This window comes from Ovis aries, chromosome 2, assembly GCF_016772045.2.
Source record: "Ovis aries strain OAR_USU_Benz2616 breed Rambouillet chromosome 2, ARS-UI_Ramb_v3.0, whole genome shotgun sequence".
In the NCBI taxonomy this organism is placed as follows: domain Eukaryota; kingdom Metazoa; phylum Chordata; class Mammalia; order Artiodactyla; family Bovidae; genus Ovis; species Ovis aries.
Window position 1 is genome coordinate 42,938,608 of NC_056055.1, and position 15,502 is coordinate 42,954,109.

The following is a 15,502-nucleotide window of genomic DNA, read 5'->3' on the forward strand; positions in this document are numbered from 1 at the left end:
AGATGCAAGAACAAGGTAGGAAGCACACTGCGGATTCTAGTCCCTCAAATCGGCCTGCTTCAGAATCACCCATGTGGACACTTGAGCTGGGTCAACAACAGCCTGTGGAGCACCTGCTGGGAACAGCCAGGGGAGTGTTAGGGAGGCAGAGGAATCAGACTCAGTCCCTGTCCCCAGGGAGCTCAGATACCAACTCTTGTTATCCAGTAACTTTCTTGGTGATCTGGGGCCAGATAACTCTAAAAGGCCAAAATAATTCTGCAGAGAGAAAGAGAAATCTATCATGCCCCTTCTCCTTTGCCCATCTGCCCTGAACCCCAGCAGAAAAAGCTCATGCCATCAGTCAGGCTGATAGGCAGACTTCCTGTGAGTACCAGCTGGCTAGTACTGTCAGCCCTCAGAGTGATGGGACGGGCCAGAGGCAATGTCAGTTCTTTACACCAGTGGTTGTAAAGAATTTCATTTTCTAGGAGAGCTACGGCATAACAAAAGTTAGGAAGCCCTGCCTGGGCCTTCTGGTGAAAGAGGATACTAACCTAACTGAGGACTTCGAATTCTGGGCCCAAAAGAGTCATTAACTGCTTTTCCCCTCATCCCAGGGTAATTTTTTTTTTGTTTTTTGACAACATAAAATAACAAAGAAGAAGCCAAAAGTCGGCCCCTAACTCATCACCTTGGTGGATGAGGCCAAAGGCCCACTTGTTTAAGGCTGAGGAGGGTCCTGAGACTGGGAGCTGATCTGAAACACCAAGATCTAGAGACCACAGCTCTCCGATCCTCCAACGGTTATCTTTCCAGGGCAGAGAGGAAAGCAACCTGCCAGGCTTTTAGATGCTTGACCTGTCACACGCTTGAAGCCTGCAGCCAACAGAAGGCTGGCTGTGTGGGCAAGTGGTAGGGGGCCCCTGTTCTCATCTGTGCTCTCACCTCTCTCTCCCTCCTTTTCTGTCTCACTCCCTGTGTGCTCCCTCTACTGCCTCCCCCACCCCACCCCCACACTCACACCTTTTCTGGTTCACTTCAGATGACAAAGTTCCTCTTTCCAAAAAGCCTCATCCCCCAAGAGTCTTCACTGCAGAGACATCATCCCTCCCAGCTGAGAAGGGGGCTGCCCCACTGTGGCCCCCAGGGGCAATGGCAGACCCCTCCACCCAAGCACATGACTCCACTTACCCTCCATGCACCCCTGAGCTATGACAGCCAAGTTCCCATTACAAGCCCTTACCCCCTGACCCATCCCTCTTCCTCCCTGAGGGTCCTAGAAGCCCAAACTTGGCTGGGAACATGCATCTCTTCCCAATACTTTGTGCAATAGAATCCAAAACTCAAGGACAACATTGCTGGGAGGAATTTATTCTTTTTAATGCCACAGAAGATATCCTTTATTTTTTAATTTAAACTTTTTGTTTTCTGGTGGAGTATAGCCAATTAACAATACTGTGATAGTTTCGGGGGAACAGTGAAGGGACTCAGCTATCCACATACATGTATCCATTCTTCCTCAAACTCCCCTCCCAGCCCTTTCCAAAATAGAATCCAGAACTGGTGAATCAACACTACTAGGAGGAATTTAGAGGTAGGTTAGCCAGTCCAATCCCTCCCAAAAGCCCAGGAGTCAGAGGGCAGCCCAAGGTCACACAGATAACTGATAGTGGAAACCAGAAGTCCTGATTCCCAGGCCAGGGCCTGTTCTTTCCACGTCCCCATACAGTACACTTTTTCCATGTCTTGCCTTCTATCTAAGACCAGCCTTCTTTCCCTTCCCTAGACCAGCCCTGCCCGAAATCTCAACCTCTGGACCACCATAGCAATTACAGCCTGGGACTTGTGTCTGAGGAGGGATCTCCAAGAAGGCTTTATATCCCACCTTACCCCCCAGCAAATGTAACTTTGTAACAAGACTTTCTCCCTTCAGTCACTAGCTTCTCCCCATCATTGCTTGAAGAGTAAGCAAAAACACCCTTATTCAACACAATTATAATGAGTTTGTTCAAATTGGCACAGCAGATGTTTCAGAAGAAAGTATGCAATTGGCTTAGTGAGGAGCCTGTGACCTCTGCGACAGCCTAGGGCAGTGGGACCCGAGCTCCAAGGGGAAAGATGTTCTTCTGCCTACTGGGAACCCTGGCAGAAACGCTGCTCCTCCCTGACCTGCCTGTGGGCTAGAGTCCCTCCTCTCCCCTGGGAAGGGGCTCCTCTCCTCTCTGCCAGCTGGGTCCTGAGGATGCTAGGAGGCCTGGTAGGCTTTCTTCTATTCATTGCCTCCTCCATAGGTTTTACACCTCTCCTTCCTCTTACCTGGGCTGCCCCAGCGGCTCAGTGGTAAAGAACCTACCCACAACGCAGGAGCTGCAGGAGACGTGGATTAGGTCCCTGGGTCGGAAAGATCCCCTGAAGGAGGGCATGGTAACCCATTCCAGTATTCCTGCTGAGAAAATCATCCCTAGACAGAGGAGCATGGTGCACTACAGTCCATGGGGTCGCAAAGAGTAGGACACGACTGAGCATGCACTCACTTCCTCTTACCACACCTGCCATTTCCTTTCTTTCTCCTGACAGCCAGAAAGGCTGGAATTAAGAACAGTATCTTTGGAGTCACAAGACCCTGAGTTCAAATCTCAGCTCAGCCATTTCCTGGCCAAGTACCCTCCAACTAACTACTCAGATTTCTTCCAACTCCTTAAATCTTTCATGAAGGGGGAAAAAAAAAAAAAAAACTATTGAGGGGCAGCCGTTAAAGCTTCCTCACAGAATTGTTGTGAAGAATGAAGCTGGTGTATCTCCACAGGCCACCATCTTTTGTGGGTACAGAAGATCAGTGAGCCGGATGCCTCCAGCAATCCCCACACAACACTCTTAACCAGGACCACCCGCCCCCGCAAATTGTCATTACTGTCAAGTTCCCTCCATGGGCTTCTAGACCAAACCAATCTCACCTCAGAGCTGGCTGTGTGTGTTAGTCGCTCAGTCGTGCCCTACTCTTTGTGACCCTATGGACTGCGGACCGCCAGGTTTCTCTGTCCATGGGATTTTCCAGACAGGAAGACTGGAGTGGGTTGCCACTCCAGGGGAACTTCCTGACCCAGAGATCGAACCCAGGTCTCCTGCATGACCTCTAAAATGCCAAGGAGGGTTGTCCAGGTTGATTCCAAGGATGAACAGTCCACTCTTGTGGGGTGCCCAAAACAGAAAGCAATTGGAAGCCCTTGAGGAAGTTATCATTCAGGAGCAATCTCACCAGGGTAGGCTCTCTACATGGGTGCATGGTGTGACTTGAGGAATGCCAGCTGTTCTCTGTACCCCAAGCTTCCAAATCCTTGTCACTGGGTCTGACATCCCACAGTCAGACCTCAGCCCATCAACGTATCTGAGTTCCTATCATTTTCCAGGCACCATGCTTAACAATGGGCTAACTTCCTCTGGGTTACACACTACCCTCTTCTAAGCATTTTCTGATAAAAAAGACAAATCTTGTCTGAAATGGTAAGGCATTAACTCACCAGCACCCTAGTTTGAAATAATTGGGGGCTTCTTTATTTTTTTAACTTTTTATTTTATATTGGAGTGGAGCCAATCAATAATGTTGTGATATTAATAGTTTCAGGTAGACAGCAAAGGGAATTAGCCATACACATACATGTATCCATTCTCCCCCAAATAAAGGCTTCTTTCTTATAAGACAGCAGAGAAGTACTGGATATCTTTAGTAAAAAGGAGCTCAAGTTCCTAGGGCAGAGGTGACTAAGGAACAAGACAGAGTTCCAACCTGGCCTTTTTCTGTGATGGATTTGTAGGGCCAAGTCCCTCCTCCCTCCACTCTTTCACCAAGACAAACACACTCGTTGCCCCCACAAGCAGCAGCAATCCCAGAGGTAAGCAGAGAGGAATGGGTGGCCTTGGCCCTGCTGCAGAGCCGCGGGCCTGCCTCTCACCATCTCCAGGGTGAAGATGCCCTGAGCCAGTGCCTACTCGTTCCCCAACAAGTCCAAGGCTTCCAGTTCAGGTAATTAGGCCCTTGGCAAACTCACCTGAGCCCGCCAATAAACTGAGACAATCACCCTCAGCCCCTGTTCAGGAGGCAGAAAGGCGAGAAAATGGGAGGGAAGGGAATTTTTTTTTTCTATGCTGAATTCAAGACAGAGCAAGCAGAAGGGAGAATGCTGTTAGTCTCTAAGGGGCCACTCCATACCTTCTACCCCAACTCTAATAGGCAGGGTTGCCCGTGCCCACCATAGATCCCTGGCCTCTGTTTGCCACCTTCATCCAGATTGACAGGGGTCAACTGTGTGGGCTGAAATCAGACCAGCACTCAGGCAGTGAGGACCCATGCTTGCGGAGGCGGGCTTTCCCCAGCATGGATCCTTCCAGGATCCCCCACCCCATCCTGAAGCCACAGCCATCCTCTATAACATATCTAGAAGGATGCTCCAGAGTGTTAAAGAGCAACTGAATGACTGCTTGGTATTCTACTTTATGTCATCACCAGCTACCAAGGGCTCCATCCTTGTCTGGGTTCTCACAGAGTAGGGACCATTCCTTAACCATCTCTGTGATGATGTAAAGCTCACACATGAAAACTTCCTATATATGATCACACTGATATGTGTGATGAAGGGTATGGGGTTTCCTACCTGGCCCTTTTTACTCCCTGTGTCAACTACACTCACCCTTAAGATACACAAGGGGAATGGGCTTTTCTGTCACATGGTAGGGTGGGGGAAAATAGAGTTTACCAATAATAATTGCCATTTATTGAGTGCTGCTACTGATCTAGCCAAAGTGTTCTATGACGTTATCTAATTTAGTTCTTCCTAAGGGACTGTTGTTGTTGTTGTTCAGTTGCTAAGTCCTGACTCTTTTGCGACCCCATGGACTGTAGCCCACCAGGCTCCTCATCCATGGGATTTCCCGAGCAGGAATACTGGAGTGGGTTGCCATTTCCTTCTCAAAGGGATCTTCCCAACCCAAGGAACAGAACCCCCATCTCCTCCATTGACAGGTGGATTCTTTATGGTGAGCCACTAGGGGACACCTTCTTAAGGGGTAGGTACTATTATTATCCCAATTTACAGACAAGAAAACTGAGACCCAGAAAGAGATTCAGAAATTTGCCCAAGATCACACTAAAGTTTTAATGAATACTTATTTAATTGAAGGCTCCCATTCTAGGTCACAGACAAGCAGGAAGAAGGGGACGGGCATTTTGCTCAAAAAAAGACTCCTACCCATTCTCACCAAGCAAGCAGGTCTGGAGCAGGCCTGCAAACTCTACTTGTTCTCCTTGTATGCAACAGGTCCCGTTGGCCTAAAAGTGTGTGCGGCCCACCTCTGGAATGGCTACACTCCTCTATGGTCTTTGGGGCCCCGGAAGCTTTCAAGAATCCCAGATTCTCCCACCGGCCTCTGCCTTTCCTAATGCGGGTGCCTTTCAAACAGGCCCAGGGTTTCCAGCTCCTCAATCTCCCTCTCCCAGGTCTCAACGAGGGTGGCGGTTGCATCATGGTAGGGTCCTCCCAAGTTGAGCCGGGCGGCCGGGAGCGCTCGCACTTCCTCCCCGCCACCCCCGCGGGCTGAGCTGTGCCTCGCGCGGGGAAACATGGGCACTGCAGGCACCACTGGTTTCTGCGGCTCGCATGAAGGCCGCGAACCTCGCGGCGTCTCTTGGCCCCGGACAGGAATTCACAGAACCCCTCTCCACCTCCGGGTGCACGCGCAGCAGAAAGCGCCGCGGAGAGGCCACGGCCGGAACTGGAGCGGCCGATGCTCGCCGGGGGTCGCTGCTCCCTGCCTCTCGCCGTCTCTCCCCAGTTGCCAGGCTCCGCGGCCAGAGGCCGGAGCCGCTGGCTAATTTTTCACGCCCCCCAGACCGCCTCCCTAGGTGACGCTACAGCCTGTGTGGTTCCTTTAAAGGCTGCGGGTTCCGTTCTTCTTTCCTTTTCCACTGGATGCCAAAATATGCAAATCCGGGGACCGGAATCTGCAGCCAAATCGAGAAGGAGAAGGGGCGCGGCCGGCGCGTCACCGGATCCGCTCCTTGTATGGCTCTTCCCGGCTTGGCCCGCCGCCCTGCGACCCTCTACAGCCGCCAAGGCCCCTCCCGCGCCCAGCCCGGCTCACACTGCCGCCCACGCCCCCTGGCCGGCCAGTCGCCCCCCCACCCTCCCGCCCCGCCGCCTTGGGAGGGAGCCGGGGGCGGGAGGCTCTGCATGCCCTGATTCCGGCCGGAGCCGGGGACCGCTGCAGAACGCTCCCTCCCCGCGCCGCGCGGGCGGAGGAGAGCCCGGGGGGCGCAGAACCTCCCTGGTATAGGTGCGGGGAGCCTGGCGGGAGCGGCAGCAGGGGCGGGGGAGAGGGGACCCGCGGGCGGCGGGAATCCCTCCTTTCCTAAGCACCAGAGGAGATCCGGGGGAGACCGGGCCCTCCCACCCCTAGCTCTCCATCGAGTGAAATGGAGGGGAGGAGAGCGAGGTTGTCATCCACCCCCACGACGAGCAGCAGCTTGGGAGTTCCTCCCACACGTCCCCGGCCCGCGTGGCCCTCCTACGGAGTGAGGCCCGGGGATCCTCTCCTCCTCCTTGTCAACACTCCCACTCCCCCTGAGAAATGCACGTTCCCCCAACCCCAGCTCCCGGGCCAGGGACCGCGGGATCCACAGCGCCCACACGGCCACCGAGGAGGGAATCCTCCTACGCCGAGACGGTGTGATCTGGGGTCGTTCCCCCACGCTCCTCTCCTCTCCTCCCCCTCTCCCGCGGCCCGGCCGCGCGCGCTCCGGGAACAGGCCTCGGGGAACCTATCAGCCGCCCCCGGGATCTCTGCCTCCCCCGAGAGGTGACATCGCTCGGGGTCGGCTAACAGGCGGCCCTCGACTGCAGGGCACCCGGCACTCAGCCACGGGGACAGCCCTGTAGAAAGCCAGGGGGAGGGCAGAGACCAGGGGAGGTCGCCGCGGTGGCTCGGAGACTGTGGGTTCGGCAGACTCTTGCGGCAACTCGGTGGCGCGCCCTTCTCAGGAAGCACTACACAGCGACTGCGTCTGGGCCTGCTGGGCCCTCCTGCCATCCCGTGGTCAAAGGGGTGCTTTGGAACCATTAGGCGATTTTTGGAGGGTTTGGTACACACGTTTCCTATCCCCTCGACATCATTCCACCACCAAAATTGCACACCCTCGACCTCCCGAGGTGCGGGGTTCTCGCCTCCAGCGCAGCCGCTCTGCAGCTACCAATCTCCCCAACACTACGCTCAGCCTGGTGTCAGCTCAGGGTCAGGGGCCCAGGGAGCAGCAGGAATGTGGGCGGCAAACCCGAGGGAGGGAGGCACAAAAGTTCCGAGGTGCTGGACCGGAGACCCCTCGCCCGCTGGAATCCTCCTCAGAGGGACTTTGTCCCAGTCCCAGGCGAGAGGAGTCCTGGACAGGAGAGGAGCGGTGCGGGGTCAGGGTCGGAGCGCACACCTTCCGGGTTCCCCAGAAGTTCCCAGGCTGCAAAGGGACCTCTGCCGTGTGTTTTCAATCCTTTTTCTTCCTGCTGTGGGGAGAATGTCGGAGGACACTTGCAAACCACCCCACCTCACTGCCCCCCGCCCCGCCCTGCGATCCTATAAGCGCGCTCTCTCCAAGTGCCGACACCAAATAAACACACAGGAGATTACCGCTCTTTCGACCCCGCGCTGTGAGCTTTACGCTTCACTTTCAGTTACAGCCCTCTTTCCTCTCGCCTCTCGAATTTTCTTTCCTTCTTCTCTTTTATTTCTCTTTTTTTTTAAGATCCGCGAGCGGTGCGGGCGCCGCACGTTGGCTGCGGCCCGCTTCCTGCTTTCTAATGTTCCATTGTGAGGAGCTTCCATTGTGACGTCGCGCCCCTTCGGCTGGGCTTTGTCTGTCCATATATGGGCAGCTACGTCACGGAGCTTTCCCGGGGCTCAGATAAATAGGCTGGTGGAGTTCCCTGGCTGGGAGCTTTTGGGCAGCAGTGAGCTTGCTAGGAAGCGGCGGGGCTGGTGCTGGCGGTAGCAGCGGCAGCGGCAGCGGCAGAGGCGGCTGGCAGAGGCAGTGGCGGCGGTGGCGGTGGCGGATCGGGGGGCGGGGGGGCCGCGGGCGCGTGTCTGTTGGTGATATCAATACTGAGGCCGCGTGCGACCCCCTTGGACCGAGATCTCCCCACCCCACCCGAACCCAGCCCCCACCCACCTCGCGCACACGCCTCCCCCCCCCCAACACCACCACGACCCAGCCTCCTACCACGGCGCCAGCTGAGGCATCCAAGAGGATTACCCACCCTTTACCCTCTCCCCCACCCACCCCTCAAAAAAGAGAAGATCCCTTCCCCAGGCCCACCCCTTCCCCTCTTCCCTCCCCCCTCCCCCCGAACTTTCCCTCTCGCATGCTTTTCCCCTGCACCACCGATCGCCTCTCGGATGCCGCTTGCCTGGAAGCTGCGTTAGGAGCGAGCGGCGGCGGCGGCGGCGGCAGCTCGGGAGTGCTATGACCGGCAAACTCGCCGAGAAGCTGCCGGTGACCATGAGCAGTTTGCTAAACCAACTGCCTGACAATCTGTACCCCGAGGAGATCCCCAGCGCGCTCAACCTCTTTTCTGGCAGCAGCGACTCGGTAGCCCATTACAATCAGATGGCTACAGGTAAGGGCGGCGGGGAGGCGGCGAGGCAGCGAGGAAGGAAAGGGAAAGAGGAAGAGGAGGAGGGAACGAGCTAGCTACGGATGGATAGATGGATGGATGGATGGAGAGATGGGGGGGTGGCCGCGCGCTGGGAATTTTCCGGGGGGCGAGTTGCTTTTCCCACCCACTCCTCCCGCCCTCCCCGATCGGGAAGGCTCGGTTGGCGACGCCACGGTAGAGGCTTCGATTCTTCCGGGTGGGGGCAGCCGCCGACCGAAGGGAGGTAGGTGCGAGCGGCTCTGGGGTTCTCCACTTAGGGGGCGCGATCGCCGGGCTGCGCGCAAGGCGTAGTGCCGTCGCCCCCTTTCCCGGGAGGAGCCCAACGTCCCTTTTCACCCGCGCTCTCCCCCCTTACTCCCTCAGCCTCCCACCCGGGATGGAGCCATGTGCGGCGTGGAGTCCCCGCGGTGGGAGAGGTACTGCGACGCTGCCTTTCCAGGGCGTTCAGCAAAGCCGTGGGGGTGTGGGGACGGCGGGGAGGGGAGAAGGTGGGGATCCACCCGCCTGGGGGCTGCCACGGGGGGCGATCCCCGGACCGAGGAGCTTGGGAAGAGCGGCCACTCCCGCCATGGAGACGCCGGCCGGTTTTCCGCCGCCCTCCACTCTCGCTAAGCTGAGGCTGGGCTTTCCCCCTCCAGCAGGAGCCGAAAGCTCCTTCAGGCCCGGAGGAGGCTGGGGCTGGGGGAGGCGGCGGGAGAGCTCCCTTTGCGGGCAGCACCCCTCTACGCGCCGAGGACAAAGCGGCAGAGCGCTCCGGGTCAGCTACCCGCGCGCGGTGCGCACAGGGGGCTTCGTCGGGGCAGGAAAGGCGCGGGGTCCGGCGCGGACAGGGCTAGGGGAAGAGGGCCGAGTTGTGTGCGCTGGAGAGCGAGAGCCCGGCGCGCTCCGGGTCTGAAACTACCTGTAGCTGCAGCTACCTGCCCGCCCCACCTCGGGAATAACAACAATGCTTCTCGCTCTCGCGCCTGTGTGTGTGTGTGTGTGTGTGTGGTACGGGAGTGTGTGTGTACGGCGTGTGCGGTGTGTGTGCAGCAGCCACTCCACACCCCGATCCGTAGTATTTTGCTGTATCCAGGTTGCGCCCGGGAGCGCGGCACCGCCCGCTTTGCGCTGGGCGCAGCTTTCTTTCCTCTTATCCCATCCTCTGCGCACTCCACGCGGCCGCACCCTCCACACCTGGGCAAGGACCTGGGCGCCCCGGCCCGGGAGCCGACTCGGCTTCACTCACCCCTCCCCTCTCTCCCCCGCTCTCCGCAGAGAATGTGATGGACATCGGTCTGACCAACGAGAAGCCCAACCCGGAACTCTCATATTCGGGCTCCTTCCAGCCAGCCCCCGGCAACAAGACCGTGACCTACTTGGGAAAGTTCGCCTTCGACTCCCCTTCCAACTGGTGCCAGGACAACATCATTAGCCTCATGAGCGCCGGCATTTTGGGGGTGCCCCCGGCCTCTGGGGCACTCAGCACGCAGACCTCCACGGCCAGCATGGTGCAGCCGCCGCAGGGGGACGTAGAGGCCATGTATCCGGCGCTGCCCCCTTATTCTAACTGCAGTGATCTCTACTCGGAGCCTGTGTCTTTCCACGACCCCCAGGGCAACCCCGGGCTCGCCTATTCCCCCCAGGATTACCAATCGGCCAAACCGGCCTTGGACAGCAACCTCTTCCCCATGATTCCCGACTACAATCTATACCACCACCCCAACGACATGGGCTCCATGCCGGAGCACAAGCCCTTCCAGGGCATGGACCCCATCCGGGTCAACCCGCCCCCTATTACCCCGCTGGAGACCATCAAGGCATTCAAAGACAAGCAGATCCACCCGGGCTTTGGCAGCCTGCCCCAGCCGCCGCTCACGCTCAAGCCCATACGGCCTCGCAAGTACCCCAACCGACCTAGCAAGACCCCTCTCCACGAGCGGCCACACGCGTGCCCGGCGGAGGGCTGCGACCGCCGCTTCAGCCGCTCGGACGAGCTGACCCGGCATCTGCGCATCCACACGGGCCACAAGCCCTTCCAGTGCAGGATCTGCATGCGGAGCTTCAGCCGCAGCGACCACCTTACCACTCACATCCGCACGCATACGGGCGAGAAACCCTTTGCCTGCGAGTTCTGCGGGCGCAAGTTTGCGCGCAGCGACGAACGCAAGCGCCACGCCAAGATCCACCTCAAGCAAAAAGAGAAGAAAGCGGATAAGGGGGGTGCGCCTTCTGCGTCCTCGGCGGCCCCGGTGTCCCTGGCCCCTGTGGTCACCACCTGCGCCTGAGGCTCGGGCCCCCAGATCCCACTTTTCCCCTTCAGTGTCTCCCGGCTGCTCGCCTGAATGCGCAGCCGAAAAGCTAGCTACGGAGGCGCAGGGGCCGCGCCCTGGCCTCTCCATGGACGTAAGGCCCCTTGTTTCCCTTCGCTGTCCCCGTCTCCACCCTTTCACATCGGCCGACGGTCGGGGGCCAGGGCAAGAGGCGCCTTCCCCTCGCTGCCCACCCCTTAGCCAAGGCGTGGGGGCGGAAAGGTGGCGTCTAGCCCGCTTTGTTCAGTTCGGATCGTCTTGATCCAGGGGCCGCCGGGCCGGGCCAAGGACCTGCCGGGGACTGAAGGCGGGGTCCGCCCAAGCCTCGCCGGACCCAAGCACCTCACGGTTCCCCCCACGTGTCCCTCGATTCCCCCTCGAAGACCCGAGAGGGGGAGGGGGTAAGGAGCGCACCAAAGCGCAGAGCTTGCTGCCCGCCGCACGCACGCGCGCCTGCGTGCGGGGATGCGCGCGAGTGTGCGTGCTCGCGTGTGTGTATGTGTTATGTGTGCGTGTGTGTGTTTCTGTGTGTGTGCGCGCGCGCGCACGAGTGTGTGTGAGACTCTTGAGCTGAACTGGGCTGTGTCCACCCCAAACTCTTCCCCACTTCGGGTCCCCGGGCCACTAGGGAAACGTCCCAGCCTGGGGGCCTGCGCGTGGCGGGACGAGACGGTCTTCCATCTGCTCAGAAATAATGTTTCTTACAGAAATGCCTCGGATGCCGCCGCCGCGGTGCTGCTACCGCCGCTTAGGGTTTGGCCCCTCAGAATCCCTCCTTTTCTGAGCGCTTCCCTCTCAAGGCCTCAGGGCAGTTTGATTTGCGGGGAGAAGGAGCAGCCATCCTTGAACCTGCCTTCTTAGAAATGTGTTCCTCAGCCCCACTTTTAAAAATCTGAGTTTGCCCTCTGCCTTCCCCTTCCTTTCCCCTCTAAGCCTTTTCCCATCTTTTTCCAAATCTTTTTTCCAAAAAGGCAGGCCTCAACCAGCCACCCCATTTCACCATCTTTTTGTTTTCTCTCTCACGTACCCATTTCTCTTCCCGCCATTGATTGGAATGCAGCCTTTTTCCCCTCCTTTGTCATCATCCATACAACAGGTAGAATTCAAATTTAGGTAAATGGCATGTGTGTGTGTATGTATGTGTATAAATAGGTGTGTGTGTTCACACCCGCATATATATACACACACACACACATATATATAACCTGCACACAGTATGTATTTCTAGCAAAATTAAATCTCTAAGGTACTTGGCAATCCAGTGCAGTGCACCGGAATAAAGAGAACTTATAGGCATATACAGCTTTAAACGATTTATTTTTTATGAAAAAATGGAACCAATGAGACTGTATCTGCCCATGTGTGTATGTGTATGTGAGTATGTATATATGCATCCATAGAAACACATAGACACACATCTGTGTCCCAATTTTCCTCAAGTTATGGGGATGTCTGCATTAATCCATGTTGATGAATGAGGCACATCTCTCCATACCCCAGTCTCACCTTCTCCCTGCCCTACCTCACCTCTTCTCAGGCATCCCCTCCTCCCCAGCCTCCTCCGCACAGGGGGAACTATTTGGATGTGGAGTAGTAGGGAAGCTGGCCTGAGACACAGCTTCCAGTGCAGTCTTGCCTGAATGTACTGTTCCCTGTTAGCGTTATTTCTCCTGGGGTCAGTAAGCTGCCCAGAGAGAAGGAAGACAGGTCTGGAGTTTACAGAATGTCTGTTTTTAAAGTCACTTTATGCGTTTCCCACTTTTTTTTTTTTTTTTTAAGAAAAAAGCACCGGTTTTTTTGGTGGTGGATAAATAATACTAAAAGGAATCTAGTGAAAGGGGAGGGGGAAATCATAGAGCAAGAGGATTGTGGATTTCCAGGTACTTGGATTTTTTGTAGAAGGAGAGAGAAGTGGATGAAGTTTGTCAGGAGGGCCCATATTTTTTCAGCTGAAGGGTAAAATCTTTCTTTGCAGAGACAGTATTTTGCTGAATACTTTTTATAATGTGATGATTATTTAAAAAAAAAAACAAAACAAAAATTTTGGTCACTTCAAAGCTGGAAGGAGGAATCAGATACCCTTTAATATTTTTTCCTTGCTCCTTCTGATCTATGCATGTCACTGCATGATAATTCTGAGTTTTCCTTTGTTTTAATAAAACTGTTCTCAGACATTTAAGCTAAACTAAGAGAAAAATGACTTTGTTGCCAAAAGGTTGTGCTATCCAGATTTTTTATATGTCTGCATGTTTTAAGAGAAAAAAAGAGAAAATGCACTCTAACTTATGTGAACTGAGAGAAAAAAAAATCAGGTTTTAAACAGGAAAACCTATGGGGAATGATATTTTTTGAAAGACTTTTGTATAAAGTTGAGTACTTAGAAAAAGACAAACCAGATGTAATATATTTTGTGGATGTTTTTATTTCTTGGATTTATAGTACCTTATACTAAGGTTAAAAAAATATGCTTGATATTGTGAAAAGGTGAAATTCTTCACCAACATTTCATTTGCTCCTTTGTCACATTGTTATGCCAATATAATATAGTTAATGAAAACAGCATTTTTAAAAACTGAAATATTGAAATGGTGTCATGTTGTACCATTTGCACTGTGAGCAAATGCTAATACAGTAAATATATTGTGTTTGCTGACAATCAGCCGGCCTATAAATCTCCTTATTTTATTTCTTGTTTTCATGGCATAAAGTTTTGGTTTGGCCTGTTTTTTTTTTTTTTGTCTTGTTTTGTTTTTGGCTGGTAGTTGGTTTGATAGGTGGTGCTTGTGCCTGGTTTTTGTGGTTCTTTATCTGAGACCCTTTACCGTGGAAAGGTGGAGTCTGGCGTTATTAGAAGGTGGTCAGAATTTTGTATGGGGTTCTGGTGTTTCCAGGTCCATGTTGAGTGTTTATTGTGGTTCTCAGCGAATTCCACTGTGGTTCTAAGGTTTCTCCTCCACCCTTCTGAGAGCCTCAAACTGCCAGAGAGATTAGATGAACAGATTAGATAAGCTCATGGGACTCTGGGCTGGACTCTTTCTCTCTGGTTTCCAATGGTTATTTGAGGGTAGAAGGGAAGGGAGCTCCTGGTTTAGGATCTACTTCTCTGGTGGTTACAGTGAGCACCAGAGCAGGACCCAGGGTTGGGGGGTGAGTGTCTCTGCAGCCACATTCAGTCATGCTCTAGTTGGAGTTTTTAAAGCTACTGAAAAGCAGATAGAGATTTTAGGGGGGTTCTTCAGGGTTGGCAAGATCACTAGAGAGAGGGAGAGCTCTTCTTGTGATCAGATAATTGGGAAAAATCGGGTTTAAAGGCTCTACAACGCAGTCCTACTTGGACAGGCTTCTCCAGGTCCCACTATTCATAGCGACCTGGAAAAGGGAGTCTTAGTTTTTATGAACTACCCAAGGATCCAATGCTTAGAAGAGAAAGAACCCTGGAATTTGGAGAAATACAGGGAATGTTTTCTATAACAGTAATCCCTCCCATCTTACAATTTCTATCTCCCATAGGAGTAATGCTTTCCCTACCCTCGGAGCTTTCTTCTCTGGAACCTTACTTCATCTTAACCTACTTTATTTGCCAGCCCCAGAGCTTTCACCGTTTCTCTTGAAGAGACACATACTCTCCACTTCCTTCCTGTGTTCACATCTCCATCCTGCTCCTTATTTCCCATCGTCTATAGAATCCTTTATCCTTGAGAGGCTTGTTCTAGGACAGTCTTTGGACAGATCAGTCTCTCCCTCTCCTGCCTGCCCCCTGAAACACTCGCTTGTGTTTCTTAGCCATGCATTTTGTATCTTACCTGCCTCAGCAACGTGTAGGAGCTTGTTGTACAATACAGAACTGTGTCAGTGTACCATGACACTGTGACTTGGGAACAGCGCCCCACCACCTGAGGTGCCAGCCAGGCCAGCCATCCAGTGAGGGAACGACATTGCGGTGTCCCTGCGTGAAAACCATTCTATCATGCCCCCTGCCCTCCATGCAGGCCCATTAGAGTGAAAAATATGGGTGGTATTTCTGGTTGAGAGCAGACCTGGGTGGAGGCTGAGAGCAGACCTGGGTGGAGGAGGTGGGCTGTGGCTTAGAAAAGAATGTTTTTGATGTGAGAGATCAATAAAGAGAATGCAGTGTGCAATCTCTCATGTTCTCACCCACACAGCTCTAGGTCACTGGCTGCCATCTTGAATTCCCTTCTCTGGCCTCATGAAACTTGGAAACTTCCAAGCTGAAACTTTGTGTACAGCTGTAAGGAGGTATCCTTCTTTTTTAACCCAAGGAATCCAAGATGGCTGAAAGGTCCTAGTGATAGAGAATATAGTCCGTCTCCTTGCTAAACTGGATGAATCCTTCCAGATTTCCATGTGTTTTTCAAGTGAACATTATCAGAGGAAGAGAGGTCACTGGGTTTCTTCACAGTTAGGACACAGCCCTACCTGCGCCTTCTCCAGTCAAACCCGGCATTCAGAGGGACACTTCGTCAACGGTGTACTACTGGCTTGATTAATAAACTTGCTTCCCATTGGTGCATGTTA

At 54.2% G+C, this 15,502-nt stretch overlaps 1 protein-coding gene across 2 annotated transcripts; it reads left to right on the forward strand.

Annotated features, from left to right (window-relative positions):
* Window positions 1–7,952: 7,952 nt before the first annotated feature.
* On the forward strand, window positions 7,953–15,502 carry EGR3 (early growth response 3). Of its 2 annotated transcripts, XM_027964329.3 has the most exons (3): window positions 8,558–8,636; window positions 9,039–9,091; window positions 9,933–15,502. In XM_027964329.3, exons 2-3 carry the CDS (start codon window positions 9,052–9,054, stop codon window positions 10,940–10,942), a joined length of 1,050 nt encoding a protein of 349 aa, XP_027820130.1. In that variant the 5' UTR covers window positions 8,558–8,636; window positions 9,039–9,051; the 3' UTR covers window positions 10,943–15,502. The 2 variants fall into 2 exon arrangements, with proteins under 2 accessions (XP_027820129.1, XP_027820130.1); XM_027964328.2 differs by lacking the exon at window positions 9,039–9,091 and having other exon boundaries at window positions 7,953–8,636.

Coding starts and splice junctions, on each gene's coding strand:
- EGR3 (XM_027964328.2), top strand. CDS start 8,483: ATGACCGGCAAACTCGCCGAGAAGCTGCCGGTGACCATGAGCAGTTTG. Junction 8,637..9,932: donor TTACAATCAGATGGCTACAG/GTAAGGGCGGCG, acceptor CGCTCTCCGCAG/AGAATGTGATGGACATCGGT.